Raw genomic sequence first — 26,113 nt, 5'->3', positions numbered from 1 at the left:
ATCCTCTGTTAACGGGCGTCCTTTTTCGGGTTCATGCTGCCCTGAAAAGGTACCCGGACTGTTCGTAACTCTTTGTCTTTATTGTCTCATACTGTCCTAATTCAAATTGTCCAAATTATTATTACTCTAATTGTATTACTATTTTTATAACCATTTAATTACTATTAAACTTTTAACATTTTAAAAACAAGCGATTGGCGTTTTTCACAGTTTGGGTGGAAGGGACCTTAAAGCTCACCCACCCACCCTTCTCTGTTACCAGACTCAGTGCTCCTGTAGGAATTCCCAGCTTTCAGTAGTAGCTGCACACACCAGAGCTGCTGCACACTGGACAGATTCAGGCAGAGCCAGGGACATCTGGGGGCTGCCCAGCAGATTTGGGGCAGTCCGAATTTGCTGCTGTGCCCTGCAACTCATCCCTGAGGATCCCTGCAGCCTGCCAGGGGCACGGCAGGCACCAACCATGGCATCCCTGGAGGTGTGCAAGGAAGGACTGGATGTGGCACTCAGGGCTCTGGAGACAAGGTGTGGATCAGTCAGAGGTTGAACTTGATGGTCCTGGAGGTCTTTTCTAACCTAAATAAGTCTGGGATTCTGCTCACCTTGGGCACACAGAGCTGGGACAGGGAAGAGCAGGAGCTGGAGGCATTTAAGGACAGAACTCAAGGGACAAAGCTTAGAGCTGCTGAAAGACCAAGTTCTTCCTCCACACACACCCACAGGAGTGGGGCTCAAGGGCTTCACATCCAGAAGATGGAAAGGCACCAATTTATAAATGGTTCTACGAGTGGATGCACACAGCTGGGGTCAGTTTGGAGCCCCCTAAGAACCAGAAAGACACTGAGGGGCATCAGCAAGCCCAGAGCCAGGAACAGAGCTGGGGAAAGGCCTGCAGCACCAGGAGCAGCTGAGGCAGCTCGTGGGGGCTCAGCCTGGAGGAAAGGAGGCTCAGGAGGGACCATCTCAGTCTCTACAGCTCCCTGCCAGGAAGGTGGAGCCAGGTGGGGGTCAGGCTCTGCTCCCAGGGAACAAGGGACAGGACAAGGGCAAACAGTCTCAAGCTGCACCAGGAGTGGTTTAGATGGGATACTGGGAAAATTCCTTACTGTAAATGGCTGTCCAGCCCTGACATGGATTGCTCAGGACAGGGGTGGAGTCCTCATATCTGGAAGTGTTCAAAAACCATGTGGATATGGCACCTGAGGACATGGTTTAGTGATGAACATGGTGGTGGTGCTGGGTTGATGGCTGGACCTGCTGTTCTTACAGGTCTTTTCCAACCTGATTGATTCCCTGACTCTCAGTGCCCGATCCTGGCATCTATGTGTCCCAAAAGATTTGAGAGTGTCATACTGACACAGGAAATGCACACTGCAATAATTTGGATTTATGTTAGGACAGACAGAATCCCCGACTCTCAGTGCCCAATCCTGGTGTTTACATGTCCCAAAAGATTTATCTGAGACTGTCACACTGACACAGGAAATGCACACTGCAATAAGTGATTTGGATTTATGTTGGGACAGACATGTGACAAGGGACAGTTGCCATGTGAAGGTGAGCAATCCCGCCTCAACAGCAGCTGAAGAATCCATAAAATATCATCAACAACCTTCTCAAAAATCAAGAGGGCTGGACAACTTGTGTTCAAGAGTCCCAACATTTGCCTGAGATCCTTATAGAGCATTTCCGAAATTCTGGGCTTTTTGTACTCTGAGACCCAGGGGGATTCCTGTGACCATCAGCTCCTCACCCAGACACCACTCCAGCAGTAACTGAGGGGCAAATGTGGCTCTTAGCAGATACCAAATGGCTTTCATGAGGAACAGCTGAATTCTATGAAAACCAGGTCCCTCAAAAGCCAAACTATTTCATCCTGAGAAGACTCCAGAATTGGCTGATGAAGTGAAGGTTCACTTTTGCACAAGCAGACTTGTGCAGAACATGGAAGCTGTGCTCCAAGAAAGAACCAGGTAAGAGCCATCAGGAGAGAAACAAGAATTTGGGCTCTGTCAAGATCTGTCAGGTGTGGCTTTATTCTAAAGCAGAAAGAATTGAAATAATTCCATATGAGGGGAGGCTGGGGGGGCCTTCCAATTCAGGAGGGGGAGATAGACCCTTTTTACCTTTTCATGGCATTAATAACTTTATAGGAGATGGTTATTCCATGTTTGTAATCACAAAAGAATTAGGGATATTCAGTGGAACTCAGTAAGATACCAAATTAAATATCAGTGGCAAGCTTAAAAAACACTTTTGGATGTAAAGCTCAAGTGAATTTATAATTGATTGCCACTAGATTCTGTGGGACTGAAATGCATAAAAGGAATGAGAGAGGATCAGACAGAACCATGGATGGCAGCCCCATGGTGCCTCATACCTGGGCATGAACATGACCCACAGAGTGCCAGGAGCTGAGCACCCACCAGGGGAAGATCCCTCTGTCCTGCTGGGTCTGGGCCCCTTCAGCTCCTGTCACTGTGCTCTGGCACACGTTCAGTCAGTGCAATATGACACAACACACTGGTTTAACTGTCACACTACAGCCTCAAGGTTTAGGCTGGACATCAGGAAGAATTTCTCCCCAGGAAGGGTCACAGGCATTGGCTGCTAAGTGAGTGACAGAGTCACCATCCCTGGAGGTGTGCAAGGCATGACTGGATGTGGCACTCAGGGCTGTGGGCTGGTGACAAGGTGTGGATCAGTCAGAGGTTGAACTTGATGGTCCTGGAGATCTTTTCTAACCTGAATAACTCTGGGATTCTGCTCAGCTTGGGTGCACAGAGCTGGGACAGGGAAGAGCAGGAGGCACTGATTGACCAGGAAAGATGAGAAGAGCTAAATCTGTCTGGCTTTGGTCACTGACAGCTCATGGGGACACAGAGACAGGCTGAAAATAACAGTGAGCAAAAGGGAGATGGGACTGGCTGCTGAGAGATAAATTAACCCCAGGCAGTGGGAAAGGAACACAAAGGAAAGCAGCCCTGGCAGGAGAGCAGCCCCTGGCCATGGGCTGGAGGTTTCCTGGCTCTGATATGATTCCTTCCCCTGTTCCAGGGGGTTCAGTTCTCAAAAGGGTACCAGGAGGGCAGAGATGGGGGGCACAGGGCAGGAGGAGTGTGAGCCCTTCAAGGGCAGAGATGGGGGGCACAGGGCAGGGGAGTTTGAGCCCTTCAAGGGCAGAGATGGGGGGCACAGGGCAGGGGAGTTTGAGCCCTTCCAGGGCAGAGATGGGGGGCACAGGGCAGGGGAGTTTGAGCCCTTCCAGGGCAGAGATGGGGGGCACAGGGCAGGGGAGTTTGAGCCCTTCCAGGGCAGAGATGGGGGGCACAGGGCAGGGGAGTGTGAGCACTTCACTGACTTCACTCCACTGAGCAACTCCACAAAAGCAGCGCAAAACAAAACACAGTGCAAAGCACAGAACCCCAAAGGAGATCTTTGACAGCAGCAAAGGAAGGGACAGGGACCTGCCACAGCCCCACTGAGAGCAGGAACCTGCCACAGTCCCTGATCTGGGGACAGCAGCACTGGGGACAGGGACTGCCACAGCCCCATTAGGGACAGGGACAGGCACAGTCCCACTGGGGACAGCAGCACTGGGAGCAGATGGTACAGGGACCTGCCATGCTCAGAGTGCTGCTCTGCTCCTGCACATCCCTTCCCCAGGACACCTGAGGACAGTGACCACATTTCCCAAAGGGAGAAGGAAGCCAGGATGCCTTTTTGGAACAGGGAATATGGTCACATTTGCAGCATCAACAAAACCCAGGGCTCCTACAGCTATGAGAACATTCACACATCACGTGAGCCCCCCTCTGACAGCTGTGTGTGTGCCAGGGCTGCAGATCCACATCCACATCAGTGATGATGTGTGTCTGTATAAAGGCCTGACTTCATCCTGGGGCATGGGAGAAATGTCTGCAGTGACAGCAATCCTCCACTGGGACAGGCTCCACAGCCCTGGCTGTGACAGGCTGGGGCTGAGAGCCTCACCAGGGCTCCTTCCCTCAAAGCCCTGGGGCTGTCCAGGCCCCTGGGCTGCTCTGTGATTCCAGGATAGGTTATTTCATTAATGATCTACACAAAATGGGACTCCAGGATTGGTTATTTCATTAATGAGCTACATAGAGTGGGACTGCAGGATCAGTTATTTCATTATGAACTACACAAAATGGGACTCAAGGATTGGTTATTTCATTAATGAACCACACAAAATGGGACTCCAGGATGAGTTATTTCATTAATGAACTACACAAAATGGGACTCCAGGATTGGTTATTTCATTAATGAACCACACAAAATGAGACTCCAGGATGAGTTATTTCATTAATGAAATACAGAGAGTGGCACTTAGGAAGCTGGCACTTCCTTCTCATCACAGTTGGGAGCCAGCTTTGTCAGGGCCACAGAGACAGAAAAAGAAGAGAATCCTGCAAGGATCTGGCCTGGCCAAACTATGGAATGCAGCAGGACAGGGTCTCCCTGGAAATGATAACACTCAAATGCTTAGAGAGAAATAAAAAGCATTATCAAAAGCTACCAATCCTCAAACCATTCCAGAACCAGAAACAGGACAAAAACCTACCCCCAGGTTCATCTGGGACAGGTAACACCAGAACACATCCCATTTCATCTCTTCAGCAGCACAGAGTTTTTATTCCTGCTCTTACTGACCCTTCCTGTGCAGTGAAATCCCTGGAGCAGCCATTTTTTGAACTGTATTTTCCACTATAAAATTCCACTGGAGACTGCTCTCAGCCCAGCAGTTTCAGACTGTTCTAAAGGCCCTTTTACCCATCATTTAACACACAATTACAAGGCTGTAAAGACTGGGAGTTTACAACTCTACCAAAACCTACTTCAAAGCTGTGCTGCTCAGGGCAGGCCTTGAAGGAGGAGAACATTTATCCAAGGAGCAGTGGAATACATGGAAAAATTCCATTAAACCTGGCCTCACCTGCCTCAGAACAAACAGGCAGAGACATCTCTGAGTGCCCCTTGTTTAGAGGCCAAGCCTCTCCAAAGGACACAGGAAGAAAAGCTAAAGGTGCAATAAAGGTAAGAACAAAGAGAAATTCCCATGCAGGAGCAGGAACTGCCTTGTTTGAAATGGAAAAACAAGCATGGAAATCAGTGGACCAAGGTCTGGATAAACTCTCTCATGTTGTCTATAGCCACCAACCCTGAGCTCAGGCAGATCAGGTGAAAGAAAACGCAGGGAATAAATGGAAATCCCTCTTACCATGGAAACTTGGTTTCTCTAATCCAGCAAAAGGAAGGCTGGAAGAAGTCAGGACTGGGGTCCATAGAATTACACCAAAGACAAGCAGGCAATGGGTCAGCTAGCAGGGAAGAGATTGCACAAGATAAACTACAATGAAAACCATGATCTAACAAATGACAGATTAAAAGTAAGTTTTCTGATGATTCCAGAAGCAGAAATATGGAGAAGTTTTGGGGTTCTCCCTGGAGGAGGGATCTGTGTGTGTACACACTGCTAACAGGATGAAACAAGCTGTATTTAATGAAAAGTTTGACTGATTTATTAACCAGAGTATAATGTTGGGTTGCCAGTCCTGATAGGAGATTTGACTTCAGCACTTCCTTCTAAATCATCTGTTATCTTCCCTGCAAACTGAGCTTTGCTGCTCCTGAGCTGAGCACAGCTCTCTTCCAGCTCAACTCCAGAAATGCCAGCCTGCCCCAGTGTGTCCCAGGGTCCTGGAACTGGCTGGGAGCTCCTGAGCTGAGCACAGCCCCTTTCCAGCTGAACTCTCTCTCCCAGCCTGTCCCAGTGTGCCCAGTGCCCAGCTGGGGATTGTTTCCCACCACAGTGTGATCCTGGAACTGGCTGGGAGCTCCTGCTCTCCTCAGTGACACTCAGAGCTCACTGCAGCACACAGGGAGCAGCTTTAGGGCAGGTAAATGTCCCAGCCCCTGTGATTGCTGTGGGGGTTATTGCAATGCCTGACTCTTGCACATAACCCTGGCCCCAAGCAGCAAAGCCCTGCCCAGCGCAGAGGGGAGACCTGGATTTGCTGTAGCACTGTGTTTAAATGTGCAATTTTCACTCCATCAGCCCCTTCCCTGCTGCTTTCTGCTCTCTCTGTGAAGGCCAAAGAGATGATTGTGTGGCAGAGCAGAACCAAAATGATCCTGCCCCACTCTTGGAGCAGGCAAGGGGAACTGCATTTGTGTGAGAGTCATTGCACACTTTGCTCCTTGGTCCCCAGAGAACTCTGGATCAGGCAAAACTTGCAGCTGAGCAGGGATCAGTGATGGGGAACAAGCAGGAGCCACATAAATCAGTCCTCAATCTCTGACACTTTGGGGGTGACTCGTGTCCCTGTCCTTGACACAGGTGCATGGGTGAGGTTGAACATTTACAGGAAGAGATCACAAACCCAGCTCAAGGTCACAAACCCAGTCCAATGTCACAAACCTACCCTGAGGTCACAAACCCACCTCAATGTCACAAACCCACCCCAGGTTACAAACACAGCTCAGGTCACAAACCCATTCTGAGGTCACAAACCCACCCCCAAACCAGAGTGTTACAGCCTGGAAAGGTCTCAGAACCATGGCCCAGAGAAGCTGTGGCTGCCCCATCCCTGGCAGAGTTCCAGGCCAGGGTGGACAGGGCAGGGAACAACCTGGGGTAGTGGAAAATGCCCCAGCCCATGGCAGGGGGCTACATTTCAAAGGTCCCTTCTAATCCAAAGCCACTCTATGATTCCATAAAGAACACTGAGGACCCTTCAACCCAGTAGAAAAAAGTAATAAAAACATTGTGATGGGAATACATTAAAAGCCAGACAAATTAAAGGAGAAAATATGGCACATTTTTCTTTTCTCAATAGGAACTTTGATATCCTTAAAAATTAAATAAGAGAAATGGGAGTGTTGTATCTTCTTTTTAATATCAAAACCACTCCACTCTGTCATATTCCAGCCAAGCCAGGTGAGCTAACACAGGTGATGTCACCTCTCCTGCACTACACAAGAGGTTCATTAAACTTTTCTGGGTTTAAAATTTAGGGGCCACGTTATGAGAAAATCAAATCTGCTAGATAAGAATTCCAAGTGTGACAATGCCCTGATGCAGCACACACTCACCCCATAAATGCAAAACCAGAGCAAGAGGAAGGGCTCCATGTGTGTGGACAGGCAGAGAGCCAGGATGGCTCCCAGTACATCCCAGTGCTCCCAGTCCCTGTGCTGGCCCTTCCACAGCTGAGTCTGAGCTCAGGATGGCTCCCAGCACATCCCAGTGCTCCCCAGTCCCTGTGGAGCCTTTCCCAAACCTGAACCCTTTGAGCACAGGATGCTCCAGGACCCCAGGCTGTGCTGTCCCATCTGCTGCTGGCAGATCCTAGCAGGTGCCAGGCTTCAGGCTGGCATTCCAACACAAATGGTGCCATTCCTGAGTAGTTTCCACAGGATCAGGCTCCTTCCCTGCCTGCAGAGCAACAGGATGTGACACCTGAGCAGCAGCAGCAAAGACATCCAGCACCTCTGGATACCTTTTTTCCTTCCCAGGGAGTGGAAAGGCAGCTCCTGCTGTCCCTGGGCAGAGTGAGACACAAAATCCTGTCCATGTCTCCAGCAGCAGAAGCTTTGGCAGCACAGAGCCCTCTGCACCTCCTGCCCCTGCAGGGGCTCTGCAGGACATGGGTTAAGGCTGGGCACACCCAAGGCTGTGGATGGTACCAGCCTTTGCTACAGCAGAGCAGCCCTGGCCACTGGAACACAGTTTGGGACCCTCCTTCCACTGTTCTGGACCTTGGGACCCTCCTTCCACTGTTCTGTGCACTCTTGGGACCCTCCTTCTACTGCGCTGCAATCTTGGACCCTCCTTCCACTGTTCCTGCACCCTTGGGACCCTCCTTCCACTGTTCCTGCACCCTTGGGACCCTCCTTCCACTGCTCTGAAACCTTGGGACCCTCCTTCCACTGCTCTGCACACCCTTGGGACCCTCCTTTCACTGTTCTGTGCACCCTTGGGACCCTCCTTCCACTGCTCTGCACCTTGTGACCCTCCTTCCACTGTTCTGTGCACCCTTGGGACCCTCCTTCCATTGCTCTGCACCTTGGGACCCTCCTTCCACTGTTCTGCACCTTGGGACCCTCCTTCCACTGCTCTGTGCACCCTTGGGACCCTCCTTCCACTGCGCTGCAACCTTGGGACCCTCCTTCCACTGCTCTGCAACCTTGGGACCCTCCTTCCACTGTTCTGCACCTTGGGACCCTCCTTCCACTGCGCTGCAACCTTGGGACCCTCCTTCCACTGCGCTGCAACCTTGGGACCCTCCTTCCACTGCTCCGCAACCTGCCCAGCAGCTTTCCAGGCTGTTCCATCAGAACCACCTGAAAAGAGAGCTCATGTCTAACCTCAAACAGGCACTGAACGCTGCTTTTCTCCTCTCAGAGCCTCTCTAAATCCAGCACAGCCACTCTGCCAGGTACAGGAGGATGGAGACCAAACCCTAGGACAGAACCAGCCCAGGAACCCAGATATCCACCACAGGCTATCCCACAAGTTACTTTAACAAAGTTATTCTGCTGCTGCTGCAGCACAGGGTATCCCACACTCTATAACAAAGTTATTCTGCTGCAGCACTGTTGTCATCTTATTTCAAAAGTTCTACACCTTCTTGGTGATTTCTTATGGGCACCTCCTCACAGCACTGATTCCTCCTTCATCACAGCACAGCCAACAAACTCCAACTCTTCACAGTACAACAAACTCCAAAGCTCTTCACCACCAGCTAACCCACTCTTTTGTATCACTTGTCTTATTGGACACAGCTGTGACCTATTAAATTCAGGCCCTTCCTAATCTTTGGGGATTAGTACAGCTGCAACTCCTCAGGTGTGAGATTACCTTCTACACTATCTTTATTTTCTTACATTCTCTCCCTCAACTCAGCACAGGGTATCCCACACATTAACAAAGTTATTCTCCTGCTGCAGCAGAAGGTACCCCAGAATTCAACAAAGTTATTCTACTGCACCAGCAGAGGGTATCCCACACTCCAACAAAGTTATTCTGCACTGCAGCACAGGGCATCCCATATTCCAACAAAGTTATTCTCCTGGCACCAAGAGCAGCTCTGGGAGTGCCCCACGCTGGGGCTGGAGCAAGCTGGGTGTGTCTCTCCAGTTCTGCTCCAACAAGATCAGTCTCCAGCTCACAGCCATGGTTCAGGGATAAGGAACAGTCAGGAATCAGCAGTGCCTCCTCTCCCAGGATTGTATTACATTATATAAGAAATGTGACAGCAGTATACTGAACAAACCTTGCTGCTCAAGGGCCCAAGGCTCTCTGCTCAGCTCCATCACCCCATGGTTCCTCTCAAGGAATCATCCCTGGAGCAGCAGGCAGATGACCTCTGGAAGTGTTCAAGGGCAGGCTGGGCAGGCATGGAGCAACCTGCTCTCGTGCAAGGTTCCTTGCTGAGCACTGCCCAGGGCTGCAGGACAATCAGGTATTCTCTCCCAAACAATTTCCCAAAGCTGGGCTGCTCTTGGGTGACTCCAACCACCAGCCTGGGAGATCTCCAGCTCCTTGTGAGCTGCACAGCCACATTTTCCTCAATATGGGAACAGGTCTGTGCTGAGGGAACACCAGAGCCAGCCTGGGGCAGCCTCACACCAGCCACACCCAGGAAGCACAGAACCACTGAGGCTGGAAAAGACCTCCAGGATCAGAACATTACACAGAAGAGAAATGCAAGTTTCATTGGGACAAGAGAAATGCAAGTGGTTTTCAGGGACCTAAAGATGGAGACAGATGAAATATTCAGGATGCGCTAACAGGAGACTACACCTTGTAGTCATCTTATTGTAAATCTTCTATACCTTCTCAGTGATTTCTCATGGGCATCTCCTCACAGCACTGACTCCTTCTTCCTCACAGCACAGCCAACTGACTCCAACTCTCCTCACAGCACAGCCAACTGACTCCAACCCTCTTCACAGCACAGCCAACTGACTCCAACCCTCTCCTCACCCAGCTAACCCCCTCTTCTGTAGCACTCTTCTTCTTATTGGACACAGCTGTGGCCTCTTAAGGGCAGGTCTGTTCCTGATCTTTGGTGATTAGTACAGCTGCAACTCTTCAGGTGTGAGACTGCCTTCTGCACTGTTCTCTTACATTCCACCCCTCCACAACACCTGAGCCAGCTCGTGTTCTGCCTGGGTGGAAAGGATTTGTCACCTCCCACTTGGAAAGCCTTACTCCAAAACCAGGAAAGATCTCAGTTTCACACCTGAGGGAACAGCAGAGCCAAGTTCTCAGAGACACCCTGCCCAGCACTCGGCTCTGCTGGCCCTGTACTGCCTGTCCCAGGGGAGAAATCCCCATGCAAGTGTCAGCAGGGATGCTGTACAGCAGCTCCTGGGAAACCTGCCTGCAGAGAGCTGCTGACCCGTGGGCCAGGCACTGGCCAGGCATTGAGAGCCTGCAGACAAACGCAGGAAACTGCTCACAGCCAGAGGATTTTTACCCTGAGCATAATCACCATCCCCATGCCAGGTCCCTCAGATGCCACCTGCCCCTTCCTGACACCTCATGCTGCATGTAATCCTTGAAGAGATTTGGGGCAGGCTGCAGGAGATGCACAAATTGGCTCCAGTCCTTTCCCCAGGCAGGGGCACAGTGCCCTGAGTGAGACCCTCTTTTTATCAAAGGGTCAGTACACAACACTTGGCTGATTCTCAAGGTCTCTGCTCCTCCGGGGTTACCCACACGTCCAGAAATATCCATTTGTTCAACCCCACTTCTCTATCAACACGCAGCAAATAGGAACTGACCTTCCCACCTGAGGCCCTTTGGTTTTTACATCATTTCCAGCTCACTCCTTCTCTGCAGCAGCCACTCTCACCTCAAGGCCGGGAAAGGAGGAAAGGGGGAAAGCAAGGAGGAAACAATCATTGTGTTTGGGATCAGCCAGGTCCAGAAGCCACTTGACCCAGAGAGATCAGAGTCCCCGTACAACAACGGGTGAGGCTGGGAAGCAAATCAAGCAGGCTGGGTGATTTTTGGCAGAGAGAGAACAGTAGGAGTGGTACAGACCTCTTCCTCCTCAATGCGAGCAGGTTCAATCAGCAGATTATTGGCTTGATCAAACGACACCCCCTGTTAGGACAGGAACCAGCAAAGAGGCATGCGGATTAGTGGAGCATCGACCAAACCCGCCACCACGACCACCACAACCACCACCACCACCCAACACACGCACTGGGCCACAGCTGGGCTGGCTCCCGAGCTCTGGAGCTCCCAGAGGAGTCACTGCTGAGCTCCGAAGCTTTGGGGCTGATCCAGCTCCTGGGGTCACTGCTGAGCTCAGGAGCTCCCAGAGGAGTCACTGCTGAGCTCTGGAGCTGACCAGCTCCTGGGGTCACTATTGAGCTCCAGAGCTCCCAGAGGAGTCACTGCTGAGCTCCAGAGCTCCTGGGGCTGATTCAGCTCCTGGAGTCACTGCTGAGCTCCACAGCTAGAGAGCTGATCCACCTCCCAGAGTCACTGCTGAGCTCTGGAGCTCCCAAGGTTACTGCTGAGCTCCAGATCTCCTGGGGTCACTGCTCAGCTCTGGAGCTCCTGGTGTCATTGCTCAGCACCAGAGTTCCCAGAGTCACTGCTGAGCTCAGGAGCTTTGGGGCTGACCAGCTCCTAGGGCCACTCTAGAGTTCCTTGGGTCACTGCTCAGCTCCAGAGCTCCCCGAGTCACTGCTGACCCCCAGAGCTCCACAGCTGAGCCCTCTCACAGCACAGCTCCAGAGCTGACCCTCAGCCCCAGAGCAGCCCCCAGCCCTGCTCAGCACCCCAGCAGGGCTGCTCATGGGTCCTCAGAGTGCCAGGTGCCAGCCAGCCCTGCCAAGGGCACCCCTGAGGCCAGGCTTTGGCCATGCTGGCACCCTGAGGGTCACCACAGGCTGACCTCATCCCCTCCAGGTCACTCTGGGAACAGGAAGGGTTAAACACAGGAGGAAGCACCGAGGAGCCTGTGGTGCCACAAGCTGCTGCACAGGAACGAGCAGTCCCAAACACAACTGCAAAAAATGCAAAAAAGCAGTCCCAAACACAACTGCAGTCCCAAACACAGCTGCAAAAAACCAAAAATAACAGTCCCAAACACAACTGCAGTCCCAAGCACAACTGCAAAAAGTCAAAAAAGCAGTCCCAAACACAAATGCAAAAAAGCTATAAAGCAGTCCCAAACACAACTGCAGTCCCAAACACAACTGCAAAAAAGCAGCCCCAAACGCAACTGCAGTCCCAAACATAACTGCACCAATCCCTTTCTCTGGTGCAAAAGCACCCCCTGACAGGCACCTGGGATCCTGCTCTCAAGCGCAGGAAACCTCAGGATTTCTTCTGAAAACCAACTGCCCTTGCAACAAAACCCTCTGGTTGTAGGCTTCAGCTGCCTCCTCCTCAGTGCACCTCCTGCCCAGGGACCCTGCTCCCTGCATCCATCCCCGCTGCTGGCACACAGCCCAGAAACGGAGCAGGCATCCATGCCAGCCCAGGGAGGAGAGCTGAGCCCCAGCAGAGGCTGAGCTGGCAGCCAGGGTCATTCCTGACAGGTTCCCACCCCTGGGCAGGCAGCACAGTGGGGCAGTGCCTCCTCGGCTCAGTGCCCAGCTGAAATGACCTTTTCAGGTGAGGATGATGGGTCCTGGATGAAGGGGACTTGGGACAGCTTAACATTCCTTCTGAGGGACTTCACCAGCAGTGGGAAAAGTGGCCTTACCCCCAGGGAGCACAAGATGAGCTGCATTGGCTCACACAGAGCAAGGCAAGCACCCACTGAGGGAAAGTGAGGGACAGGACCTTTCCCTGGGCAACCCGAGCTCCAGAAGGGATGGGAATGACCCCAGCACCTGGAGCAGGTGCAGTTACAGCAGAAGCATTCCAGCATCTTCCACAGACACACATGTCACCCTCAGATCTGCTGATGTCAGACTGGGATGGAGACTCAGCCACATCCTGACCTCCGCCCACCAAACACAACTCAAAAAAATCCTCAAACCCTTGGGTGAGAACTGGGCTGACCTCATGAGGAGTCCCTCATCCATGTATCCCCACTCCACTGTGAGGAACCTCCTCAGGCAGGAACCTCTGTGTGCCCCCAGCCAGACATGGTGGTTCAGCTGAGGAGAGCCCAGGACCCCCCATCCCTTAAGCCCCAGTATAACCAGTAAGGCCAAACTTCAGAGCCCAAGCTGCCCTAATCCCAGTGCAGCCTCCCTCAGGCTGTGCCTGGGTGGCAGCACAGGGAAGGGCACACTCCTGGCTGCACTGACATGCTCCAGGAAGCACTGTACCAACAAGTGCCAGTCTAAGACTGAATCCACACAGGGACAAAGCTCATCCTCCTGTGTGGAGGAACCAGCAGCAACAACCAGCAGTGAGGAGGAGGAGGCTGGAAGGAGCAGCAGAACCCACCAGAGGTGAGACAGAACCGTCCCTGCAGCATGTGCCATGGGGCTGATGGACCTGGACACAGTGGAGGTGTCAGACACAGCCACACAGCACAGCTCTAGGGCAGCCTCACAAGCCCCTGTGACCTGCAGCTCTGCCCCAGTGCTGCAGCCCCTGCCAGAGCCTTCCTGCCACCCTCAGCACATCCCCAGTGCTGCAGCCTCCTGCCAGAGCCTTCCTCAGCACCACATCAAGCTGGCTGCTGGCCACAGGAGCAGGGGCAGGTCTGCAGCCCTGTGAGCTCCTCCTCCCCACAAGACCTTACCTTCACAGAGGGCTGAGCAGACAGAGCTCCATTCTTTATGTCTTCCTCATCCCACGCTTCCTCCTGATCCCTGGGCTCCGTGTTATTATTGCAGCCTCCCAGCTCCTCTTCCTCTTTGGGGACCCCATCGCTGTTCAGCCCCTGCAGGAGTGCCACCACTGCCTCTGGCTTGGGCAGCTTGGTGATCTTGAAGTGTTTCTTGTAGTGGGGCGTGTCCTTGCGGATGAGCCTCTGCTTCTCCACGGGGAACGGCCGCTCTTCGTCCTCATCCTCATCCTCGCTGCGGATCAGCGTGTCCTCGGCAAAGTGCACGGTGGGCTGTGACAGGAGAGCCCAGACACAGCGTGAGCCCCAGGGGACAGAGGGCTGGCACACAGAACCTGCTGTCCCTGGGAGCCCTCTGCTACGCAGGCAGAGCTGGTGGCACTGCTGGAATGGATTCCCATTTCCTTTTTGCCTCTTCCCACAGCCACACTTCCCCAGGCCAGTGGCACTGCTGGCGTGCCCAGGAGAAGGTAGGAATGCATTCCCATTTCCTTTTTGCCTTTTTCCACAGCCACACCTTCCCCAGCCTGGTGGCACTGCTGCTGGGCCCAGCACAAGGCAGGAATGGATTCCCAATTCCCCATCCTTGCCTTTTTCCACAGCCACACCTTCCCCAGGCCAGTGGCACTGCATGCATTCCCAATTCCACACATCCTTGCCTTTTTCCACAATCACACCTTCCCCAGGCCGGTGGCACTGCTGGTGTGCACAGCACAAGGCAGGAATGGATTCCTATTTCCTTTTGGCCTTTTTCCACAACCTTCCCCAGGCCAGTGGCACTGCTGCTGTGCCCAGCACAAGGCAGGAATGCATTCCCACCTCCCCATCCTTGCCTTTTTCCACAACCACACCTTCCCCAGACACTCTTCTGTCAGCTCCAGGGATGGAGGGCATTCAAACCCCTCACAGCCACCCCAGATTTCCTACAGCAAGCCAGGCTCCCACAAGCTGCCTCAGCCTCTGCTTGCACTGCCTTCCACGGCCTGGATCTGCCTCCAGCCATGCCCAAATCCCACATCCATTTCCCTGCACCTCTATTTCCCACCTCCTCTGAAACTTCCAGCTCCCCTCACTGTTTCTCACGACCCTGCAGCAGTTCCCAGGCTTGTACCTCATTGTACTCCACTTCCACATCTTCCTCCTCGTGGTCAGCAGGCTCCTTGTGCTCCTCCTGGGCCCTGGGCTTGCTGTCCTTGTGCAGGTCCCTGTGCAGGTCAGGCAGCTGCCCGTTGGGCCAGCCCCTGTCCCTGTCCTCTGCCCTGCCCTCCACGAAGGCCGTGCTGGCGGACAGGTGCGAGTCCTCGCTGCGGTTGGACGTGGCACTCAGCCTCTTCTCCTGAGAAAAGGGTTCTGGTGGTCAGCATGGAGCCAGAGCAGAGTCATGGTGTGAGGGGGGAATGCAGCTCCAACAGAACCAGCTGTTCCTCAGGGTGCCCACAGCTTCCCCTTCTCTGCTCCCTCCATGTGACTGGGTGCACCCTCCTGCGCAGGGATTTATTCCCAGCTCCCTCCAGGGCAGCAAGGTGCCTCCTCCAAGTGCTCCATCCCCACCACTCTTTACTGGGAATATCAGAGCCTTCTCTTCTTCTCCCTGTACTATAAAATTGGTACTGACACACACAGCTCCCCTTCCACTGTTCTCTGCCTCCCGGTTCTATCTCCTGCTCTGTTTCACAGGCCCCCCATGACATCTCAAGACAGATTCCCAACCTCTCCAGGCAATCCATTCCCAATCTTTCCCAAAAGCCAGTCCTTTTATATGCTAGATGTTCCCAGTGGAAGATGTCTTTACCATGCCACAGAGGTGGAACTTGCTGATGTGTAAGGTTCCTCCCAACCCAAACCATTCCATGACTGTCACAGACATATTTTATGAAAAATCCTTTTGCTAGGATTTCTTCTCCTGAGAAGCCTCAGAAACAAAATGTAAACAATAATTATCTGCTGCTGTGGAATGCAACAGGTGCATCTGTGATTGGTCTCATGTGGTTGTTTTTAATTAATGGCCAATCACAGCCCAGCTGTCTCAGACTCTCTGGTCAGTGACAAGATTTTATTATTTTATTATAATAACAAAATATTAATTATATTTTATTATCATTCCATTCCTTCCTTTCCTTGTAAGCCTTCTGATGAAATACTTTCTCTATTCTTTTAGTTTTAGTATATAATTTTATTTTAATATAATATATATCATAAAATAATAAATCAGCCTTCTGAAACATGGAGCCAAGATTCTCATTTCTTCCCTGGTCCTGGGACCCCTGTGAACACCACCCCACACAACCCCCTGCTCTCTGTGGTTCTGCACTGCCCAGGGCCCAGCACTCACCTCTGAGTTGGGGGAGCTGGGGTTGGCATCAGCCTTGGCAGCGTTCACCTCGCTGCGCCGCACCTCGATCACCTTCTTCATCACCTTCAGCTCGCTGGGGTGAGGGGTGGCTCTGCGCTGCAGGCCCTGCAAGGAGAAACCCTCAGGAAGGGGATTCCAGCCTGCCAGCACTGCCAGGCTCCTGGCTTGTGAGATGTGTGTGTATTCTATAACCATCTGTCAGAGGTGGGGCAGTTATCTGCTGTTCATTGGGCAGTTTATCTCTTCCACAGCCAGTCCTCCCTCCAGGAGACAGCTTCTGTTCATGGGCCATTAATTATTATTTATCTTCTGTTCCTGGGCCAGTGAGTGTCCCTGCACGGCTGATAAAATTCCATCATCCCATGGGGAGATGCTCCACCCAGGCATTCCCACCTGGAAAGAATCTGACTTTGGGAACACCACAGCAGCCTTTGCCCACTGCATTGCCAGAGGAGCAGCTTTCTGCTGCCCTGCATTGCCAGAGGAGCCCAGGCCCATCCGCAGCAGCCCTGGAGCTGCAGAGGAAAACTCCCCCCTTGTGCAGGATCCCTGCTGCAGGAGAGCCACAGCTGGCACTGCAGGAGGGCTGAGCCCCCATGGGATGGGGCTGGGACACCACCCTGACACACAGGGGGCCAGGTCTATTCTGACTCTTTCAATGGGTTTTTTTGTTGTTGTTTGTACTACTGCATTTGCATTTTTAATTTCCCTACTAAAGAACTGTTATTCCTGCTCCCATATCTTTGCGTGAGAGCCCCTTAATTTCAAAATTATGACAATTCAGAGGGAGAGGGCTTCCATTTTCCATTTCAGGGGAGGCTCCTGCCTTCCTTAGCACACACCTGTCTGTTCAAAGCCAGACACCAGGCCATGACCCTCTGCAGGTGAGCAACACCTTTATCAGATCCAGAGCCCCAAGGGGACACCACAAACCCCTCCTACTGCAGGACCTGCTCCAGGCCTTCCTCAGCCTGGAAATGGGGAAAGAACAGAGACAGGGAGCCCTGACAGCTCTCTCCATCATCCTGCTCTCCAGCTAGCAGGGGCTTTGGGAAGAATGATGGAGCTGGGAAGTTTAAAGTGGTGTTTCAGGCTTAGTAAATGAAAAACTCTCGACACAGAAACTCCTCCAGAGCACAGGTGAGAAATCTTGGGATGTCCTCCTAACTCCTCTGGACTTAACAGGTCTGCCAAGCCCAAATGCAGCAGAATTGGTGCTGCTTATAGAGTTCCATCTCAGGTGGAGGGCCAAGAAAACCAGCATCCTAAAACTAGTCACAATGCTGAGAACAATTTTAAAAATCCCCAAAGCTCCCAATGCCAGCAGCACACACGCATTGCCAGGACAGCTGCCAACACCATTCACTGGAAGGATTCAGATCTCAAGGATGGCTTTCCATAAGCTAAAAAGGAACAAAGTCCTGCAGGAGACTGAAACCCTCAGAACACTCACTGAGAACTGCTGTCCTGGCCTTTGCATCTGCCCTGGAAGCACAACCAGCTCTTGCAGGTTTTGAGACAGTGTTTAGTATTTTACTAACAGGACACTCCACAGCATGGGCTGCTGGAACCGTGGGTGCTGAGAATTTCAGACTTTCTGTGCTGCCAGGCCCTGATCCCCAGGAGAATACTGCATTTACCTGAGGCTGTGGAGAAAACTTCCAAAATGGAATGACAAAACTAAAATTATGGGTGTGGAGTTTGAACAGAAGTGTGTGATATCACAGGGTGAAAACCCTACAGTTAAAGGTTTTAGAATATAGTAATATATATATATAGAGAGCAAGATGGAGGTTTTAGAGCAGAGGTTGGTCCTTCTTCATCTTCTTCTCCATGGGTTAGGTGGTTTTGTGTAATTGGATAAAAAAGTCCACACTGTGGGCCATGGGTGGTTGGTTACTGGATTAAAAGTAAAAATAATTTAGGTGTCATTTCTTAATTGGACAGTTTACCTTTAAAAGATCTTGTAGAGAGAGAGAGAGATGGGGCTCCATTTTCTGGTTTGTTAGAGTGAAGTGCTGTAGAACTCACGGTTTGTGAGACTGTAGCATGGATAAGAACTAATAAACATCCGAGTCCCAGCAAGAAATCCTGTCTCACACACTTAATCCTGACCCTGGCCAAAAGAACCCTGACAATGGGCTGCACTGCCTGCATGCTTGGAGGGATGGGGATGGCCTGGATTGGGCTGGGCAGCCTTTCCCCATGGTGGGGATGAAAAAACCTTACCCTGACAGTGCTCTGCTGGGATCTCTGGACATTTTGAGTGCCCCACTCCCATAGAAAAGCCTCAAAATATGGCTCTGCACCATGGATCCCAGGGAATTCATCCCCTTCCCCTCCTGCCTGGGCACCAAAGAGCCTTCAGAGTGTGGAAATCACACACCTACAGCAGTGTAAAACATGGACACCACAGTGGCTCCATCTCTGGAAGCTCAGCTTGTCCCTGTGCTCCCACAGGAGCCAACAAGCTCCAGGAATGCCTTACCCGTCTCTCAGCTCCAGACTCCTCATCCTCATCCCCTTTGGGCTCATCCAGGAACTGGATCACACTGACTCTGTTCAAGTTGCTGTCTGTCCAGCTCTCATCCACGCTGTTCTGCAGCAGGTTCTCTGGGGAGGAAGGGAACACAGTGGGAGCTCCTTTTGGGAAGAGCAGGGTTGCAGATGTGGATGGAGGTCGCCTCTTATCCCATGAGAGAGCTTCTGCTGTATCTGCCCATGGCATCAGAGGCCTTGAGGACAAAGGCTGTGGCATCACCATCCTGTCATCTTCTGTACACCTCCCACCAGACCTACAGCAGCCTCCAGAGGTGTCTGATGCTTCAGCTTAAGCACTCCTTACCCAAGGAGTGCAGGAAAAGGCAGAATTCAGGCAGGAATAGCTGTAGCCATGATATTTTCTGAAAAACCCTTTTGCTAGGATCTTTTCTCCTGAGAAGCTGGGAGGCCTCAGGAACAAAATGTAAACAATGGTTATCTGCTGCCATGGAATGCAACAGGTGGATCTGCGATTGGTCTCATGTGGTTGTTTCTATTTAATGGCCAATCACAGTCAGCTGGTTCGGACTGTCTCAGTCAGTCACAAGCCTTTGTTATCATTCTTTTTCTATTCTTAGCTGGCCTTCTGATGAAATCCTTTCTTCTATTCTTTTAGTACAATTTTAATATAATATATATCATAAAATAATAAATCAGCCTTTTGAAACATGGGGTCAACATTCTCATCTCCTCCCTCATCCTGGGACCCCTGTGAACACCAGCACAATAGCATGCTGACAGGACAATGAAAAGTCACTGCTTGGCCAGCAGATCCAAGCAGAACACTCAAAGATGAGGCTGCAGAGCCCTGTCACCTGTCAGAAAGCAATTCCTCAGTTTTAACAATGACAGCCTGGGAAAGGCGCCCCAGATCCATCCACACAAGAGTCTGGATGTGCCACAGGAATCCCATCAAGGACAGCCCAGCCCAGCAGAGAAGGTTTCAGCCCCCTCCAGAGCAAAGGCTCTGCAGCCTGTGCTGGTGCTGCAGATTCTTACCCAGGCTGGGAGAGGGCTGCTGGGGGAGCAGGTAGCAAGTGAGAACCTTTTCTCCTGTCTTCTCATCATCCTCAGTCTGGAACTTCAGCATGGGCTGGGACTGGTTTTCTGCCAGCCACAGGGCTTTCAGATTGAGATTTGTCAAAGCAAAGGGCAAGTTCTGCAGCCTGCAAAAGAGAAGAGCAACTGCTTGTTAACTTTCCTAGTCAGGAAGGAGCTTCATCTCAGCTCCAGAGTGCCCAGCTGAGCAGAGAGGGACTGAGCAAGCTGCTGTGGATGCCCCAGTCCTGCTCCCAGCTGGTTCTGTCCCTGGCTGTGGGACCGGGCTGCAGTACCCCATCCTCACCAGCCTTTAGCAGGGGACAGCTCCCTCCAACAGTGTGGAGAGGTTTACAAACAGAAAAGCAATGCCCTCACAGATCCGAGTACAGAATGCTCCCTACACAAGCTGTGGTCAGTGTCCTACTGCTCCCAAAACCACCAACCCCAAAAACAGAACCACAGGAGCTCTCAGAACAGCTCCAGGCACACACACACCATGGATGAGGCTTTGGCACCGACCAGCTGAGCATTGATGACACAAACCCCAAAATCTGCAGGGAGGGGAAAAGAAGGGGAAAAAGGAAGGGGGAAAAAAGGAAGGGTTCATAGTTCAAGCCCTCAGCAATTAGCCTGGGCTCTCCTACCTTGAGGATCCTGGGACCCACACAGCTCCAGCTCCTCCCTCTCTAGCTGTTAGATACTAAGGGTATTAAACTTTCTATACCAACAAACTAACTCCCAAGAGAACATTACATTTGACCTGAGGCCATAGAAAATACAACCAAAATTAACTGATAACACTAAGATTACAAGTACACAGTTGATTAAAAGTAGGTGATATCACAAAGTCAAAAATTCAGAATTTTAGAATTTAGTAATTTAGTTTTATTTACTGTTTTTATTATATAATCTTTACATTCTATATAACTTTATATATAAATAACAATTTAATAATTAAATACAAAAATGTATATAATAGTTTTATAATTTTTAAAAATTAGTTTTATAGTAATATATATAAAGCTAAAATAGAAGTTTTAAAACATCAACTAGTCCTTCTTCACCTTCTTCTTCCTGAGTTTAAGTAATATTTTATAATTAAACAAAAAACCCACATTACAAACTTTAAGTGATTAATTATTAAATTAAAAGTAAAAATAATTTAAATACAATTTCTTAATTAGATAATTTAACCTTAAAAGACTTTATATAGGAAAAAAATTAACTATTTTGTAACTTGTTAGTAAAATACTGGATTCCCAGAGGAGCAGCTGCCTCTTCCACTGTATCTTCAGAGGAAAACTCCACCTTTCTACAAGATCCCTGCTCCAACAGAACCACACCTGCCTGTCACTGTGATATTTTATGAAAAATCCTTTTGCTAGGGTTTTTTTTCTTAAGAAGCTGAGAAGCTTCAGCTTCTCCGTGTTTTGTTATTTTGGAATGTGATTTGGTAAACCGTTTACTTAGCATGCGACTTATTTGTAATTAATGGCTAATTACAGCTAGCTGTGTTGGACTCTGAGTCTGTCACGAGTTTTTATTATTCATTCTTTGTTAGTTTTTAAATGTTTTTTCCCCTTTATTTAGTATAGTTTTAGTATATAATTTTCTTTTAATATAAGATCATAAAATAATAAATCAGCCTACTGAAAACTTAAGAGTCAATTCTTATCTCTCGCCTCATCCTGGGGAACACTCATAACAACAGCAAACAATTAATAATTAATAAGGAGGGCTGCAGCCACAATTCCAATTGCATTTCTACAGATCGCCCTGGCTCCAGCAGAACCACACCTGACACTCCAGGAAGGCTGCAGCCACAATTCCAATGGGACTTTTACAGGATCCCTGCTCCAACAGAACGACACCTGACACCTCAGGAGGGCTGCAGCCACAATTCTAACGGGACTGCCACCAACACCCTGACCCACAGGGTGTCAGGCTGTGTTCTGACTCTGTCAGTCTTGTTTTGTATTACTGCATTGTTTATTTTATTTTCTTCCCTAATAAAGAACTGTTAGTCCCTGCTCCCATATCTTTGCCTGAGAGCCCCTTAATTTCAAATTTACGGCAATTCAGAGGGAGGGAGTTTACATTTTCCAGGAGGAAGGGGGTTTACAGTTTCCAGGGAAGTTACAGTTTCCATTTCAGGGAAGGTTCCTGCCTTCCTTAGCAGACACCTGTATTTCCAAACCCAGACCCCTCACAGCCATGCTGCTCACCTGTTGCCAGCCACATCCAGCACGTGGAGCTCGGTGATGGTGGCCAGTTTCCATTTCAGGTGAGGCTCCTGCCTTCCACAGCAGACACCCGCATTTCCAAACCCAGACCCCTCACAGCCATGCTGCTGCTCACCTGTTGCCAGCCACGTCCAGCACGTGCAGCTCGGTGGTGTTGGCCATAGTTTCCATTTCAGGGAACACACCTGTCTGTCCAAACCCAGACCCCTCACAGCCATGCTGCTGCTCACCTGTTGCCAGCCACATCCAGCACGTGCAGCTCGGTGGTGTTGGCCAGCTCGGGGGGCAGCAGTGCCAGGCGGTTGTCGCGCAGGGACAGCACGTTGAGGTTGGCACAGCCTCCAATCTCTGCTGGCAGCGCTGTCAGCCGGTTCCGGTCCACGTTCAGGTTGGTCAGCTTGGCCAGCTTGCCCAGGGACTTGGGCAAGGCCTGCAAAGGAGCCCAGTCAGTGGTTGTAAACAAACAAACATTGCATGTTTTTGTGGAAGTTGTAAAGCTGGTATGTAGGAATGTGTCCCCTCTTGACAGAGTGACAAAACTATCCTTTGTCCCCTTAAAAGGAAAGAAGCCCAGAAGTTTCTCTCCTCGATTAAGTAAAAAGACTCCTCAGAGGACCCAGGGGACTTGACCTCAAACTTAAGGATCGCTAATTGGACAGAAGCCAAAAAGTCCTGCCTGGGTAATTTACTAGAAAAATATGCGAGCAAAGAAACTAATCCCTTTTGTGAAGTGTTTTTACCAGAAGCAGCAACGTCTGGCACCTGGCTCCGTTCTTCTGTTTGTTATTTTGCCTTTTATTAAATCTTTTTGTTTCCAACGCTGCAACAGAGGCCATCCTGTTGATTATTGTGCCTCCAAGGGTAGCTGAGCTATCCTGGGTGTGTTATGGGCCACCTGGAGCTCATCGGACCTGGCTGGAGGAGGATACTATAACTACAGTATCTACAGGATACTATCTATAGGATAACTACAACACTGGTATGTTTATCACAGCACTGCACACATGTGGGAATCCTTCTCCTAACATGACATGTGTACCTCTGGAAACTCCAGATTTTTTTTCTCTCTCTCTCAAATAAATATGATTGCAATTTCACAATAGGCTCATACATATTCACTCTACTGATTTCAAGTGACATTTGCTGCTAATTCTTCTTTATCAGAAAGAACTCCTGGGCCATGTTGCCTTGTTCTGTCTGCCCCTCTCCTCCTTTATCTCTTGTCTTTTGGCTGAAGCAGTTTCTCTGAGCATAGGTTTTTTGTGAGACCAGGCAGTCAGACTAAACAGCAAGCTACAGACTTAACTCAAAGATGTACATGTCACCTAAATCAAAATAGATTTCTACTCTGGAAAATCTCCACTCTGTCTCACAAGAGGAAAGGGTAAATACACACAGGTAAAGGCAGAGCCCTCAGCCTGGGGAGCAAGCTGCCTTCTGTCCCAACAGACACATTTGGGAAAACATTTTCGGGACATCTTTGGGACAGGTTTTCCCTCAGGCTCATAGACTGATCTGTGCCAACTCTTCCCCTCAACACAGAACCACTGGTCAAGACTTCTCTTCTGTTTATCTGCCTGTTCCCAATCCTCCTGTTTTACCAATCAAATCACAGGCAGTTTGGAGCAGGGCCATTTTCAATCACACCATCCCAAAAAAATCCCTCAGAAATGCAGCCTGGAATGGGGTCTGGCACCTGTCAGATGGGATGGGCTATGGGATGGGCAATCCCAGCATCCCAGAGAATGATTTGGGGGAAAAAAGTCAGTGAGAGAAAGCAGCTTCCAAACTTGTGTGAATTTGGTGAAACTGTAGAAGCAGCTGGAGCAGCTCAGGAATTCAGCTGGGAGGGCAGAAGAAGGGAAGGGATCCCTGCAGCTGGCTGCAGTGAACAGCCTGGGAGAGGCTCATCACTCTGCACAGCTCCTGAAAGGTGGCTGTGATCAGCTGGGGCTGGGCTCTGTCTCTGGGAATGACAGAACCAGAGCACACACTCTCAAGCTGCACCAAGGGAAATTTAGGCTGGATATTAGGAAAAAGTTTTTCATGGAAAGGGTGATAAAGTTCTGGAATCGCTGCCTGGGGAGGTGGTGGAGTCACCATCCCTGGGTGTGTTTAACAAAGCCTGGATGTGGCACTGGGTGCCAGGGCTTAGTTGAGGTGTTAAGGCTGGGTTGGACTCAATGGCCTTGAAGGTGTCTTCCACAGTGATTCTGTGAGGCAGGTGTCTGCTGTGCACTCACCGTCAGCATGTTCTCAGTCAGGATGAGCTCAGACAGGTTCTCACAGTCGCCAATCGACTCTGTCATGTCTGTCAGCCTGTTCTGGTCCACCTTGAGGATGGAGAGCTGCTTCAGCTGACCTGGCCAGGGCGACAAGTTAGGCGTGAGCTGTGCCAGAGTGAAGGGTGCTGCTCTACACTCACCTGTGATCCCATCCAGGGTCACACAACCCAACCACACAGGCTCTGCTTTTCCTCCCAGCAGGCCTGGTCACAGATGAAACACCTGCACTGTCCTGCAGAGCTCTGCTCACCTGTCCCACCCACTGCTCCTGCCCTGTATGGCTGTGTCCATGAATCCCTGATTCCCAGGCACAGACAAAGCACCTGCACTGTCCTGCAGAGCTCACCTGTCCCACCCTCCATGGCTGTGTCCACGAATCCCTGATTCCCTGGCACACACAGAGCACCTGCACTGTCCTGCAGAGCTCTGCTCACCTGTCCCACCCACTGCTCCTGCCCTCTATGGCTGTGTCCATGAATCCCTGATTCCCTGGTCACAGACAAAGCACCTGCACTGCCCTGCAGAGCTCACCTGTCCCACCCACTATGGCTGTGTCCATGAATCCCTGATTCCCTGCACAGACAAAGCACCTGCACTGTCATGCAGAGCTCACTGTCCCACCCTCCATGGCTGTGTCCATGAATCCCTGATTGCCTGGCACACACAGAGCCCCTGCACTGCCCTGCAGAGCTCACCTGTCCCACCCTCCATGGCTGTATCCTTGAATCCCTGATTCCCTGGCACAAACAAGTTCCTGTTTCCTGCCAAGGCAGCCCTGCAGCTCCCCCAGCTGGCGGCACTCACCGATCCCATCGGGAATGCATTCCAGCAGGTTCTGTGACAGCAGCAGGTCCGTCAGGGCCACCAGCCCGCTGACCTCGTTGGGCAGCTGCTCCAGCTTGTTCTCTGACACGTCCAGGCACACCAGGCGGCGCAGGTTGCCCAGCTCCTGCACAGAGAGGAAGGCCCACGGCTCAGGGAGAGGCAGGGCTGGGGTGGGTGTGTGCTCATGGCTCAGGGAGGAGCAGGGCAGGGAAGTTTAGGAAAGTTTAAGGAAGGGAAGTTGGAAGGGAAGTGGAAAGGGAAAGGGGAAGGGGAAAGGGAAAGGGTGGATGTGTGTTCATGGCTCAGGGAGCAGTAGGGAAGGGAAGTTTAGGGAAGGGAAGTTTAGGGAAGGGAAGGGAAGTTTAGGGAAGTTTAGGGAAGGGAAGGGAAGTTTAGGGAAGGGAAGTTTAGGGAAGGGAAGGGAAGGGAAGGGAAGGGAAGGGAAGGGAAGGGAAGGGAAGGGAAGGGAAGGGAAGGGAAGGGAAGGGAAGGGAAGGGAAGGGAAGGGAAGGGAAGGGAAGGGAAGGGAAGGGAAGGGAAGGGAAGGGAAGGGAAGGGAAGGGAAGGGAGTGCTGGGCAGACACTCACCGGTGGCAGAGCCGAGAGCTGGTTCCTGTCCAGCCACAGCTCGCGCAGGTTCGGGAGCGCACCCAGAGTGTCCGGCTGCAGAGACAGCACAGTGAGGACATCACCAGGACATCAGCCCCTCCAGGGACAGGCTGCTTGAGGGTGTGCACACACAGCACTCTGCACAGCCAGGCACTGCTGTGCCTCTCACCCTGGGAGCGCACTGGGAATGTCTGGGATGGCTGCAGTGGGATGGCAAACACTGACAGCATCAGCAGGGCTGTGTCAGCAGGCAAGGAGAGCCGAGCCTGCAGCACAGCTCTGGTGGAGAGCAGCTCAGGAACTGGGGCACAACGGGGCTCAGGGGAGATGCTGCTTTCTGCAGCTCCCTGGCAGGAGAATGGAGCCAGGCAGGGGTCAGGCTCTGCTTCCAGGGAACAAGGGACAGGACAAACAGTC

The 26,113-nt window shown here is 51.2% G+C and overlaps 1 protein-coding gene across 2 annotated transcripts in view; it reads right to left on the bottom strand.

Moving 5' to 3' along the window:
- The window catches only part of SCRIB (scribble planar cell polarity protein), a 128,287-nt gene that overhangs the window by 71,543 nt on the left and 30,631 nt on the right, over positions 1–26,113 (bottom strand). For both annotated transcript variants that reach the window (XM_058802379.1, XM_058802370.1), the window contains exons 7-16: positions 25,676–25,750; positions 25,067–25,211; positions 24,221–24,339; positions 22,208–22,407; positions 19,693–19,859; positions 18,641–18,765; positions 16,132–16,257; positions 14,911–15,135; positions 13,755–14,072; positions 11,078–11,140 (exon numbers count right to left, since the gene is read on the bottom strand). In XM_058802379.1, coding sequence (XP_058658362.1) covers positions 11,078–11,140; positions 13,755–14,072; positions 14,911–15,135; positions 16,132–16,257; positions 18,641–18,765; positions 19,693–19,859; positions 22,208–22,407; positions 24,221–24,339; positions 25,067–25,211; positions 25,676–25,750 — 1,563 coding nt within the window. The remainder of the gene's footprint in view (positions 1–11,077; positions 11,141–13,754; positions 14,073–14,910; positions 15,136–16,131; positions 16,258–18,640; positions 18,766–19,692; positions 19,860–22,207; positions 22,408–24,220; positions 24,340–25,066; positions 25,212–25,675; positions 25,751–26,113) is intronic.

The sequence above is a fragment of the Ammospiza caudacuta genome, chromosome 1, assembly GCF_027887145.1.
Source record: "Ammospiza caudacuta isolate bAmmCau1 chromosome 1, bAmmCau1.pri, whole genome shotgun sequence".
Classification (NCBI taxonomy): domain Eukaryota; kingdom Metazoa; phylum Chordata; class Aves; order Passeriformes; family Passerellidae; genus Ammospiza; species Ammospiza caudacuta.
This window is presented reverse-complemented; position numbering and strand designations above follow the sequence as displayed.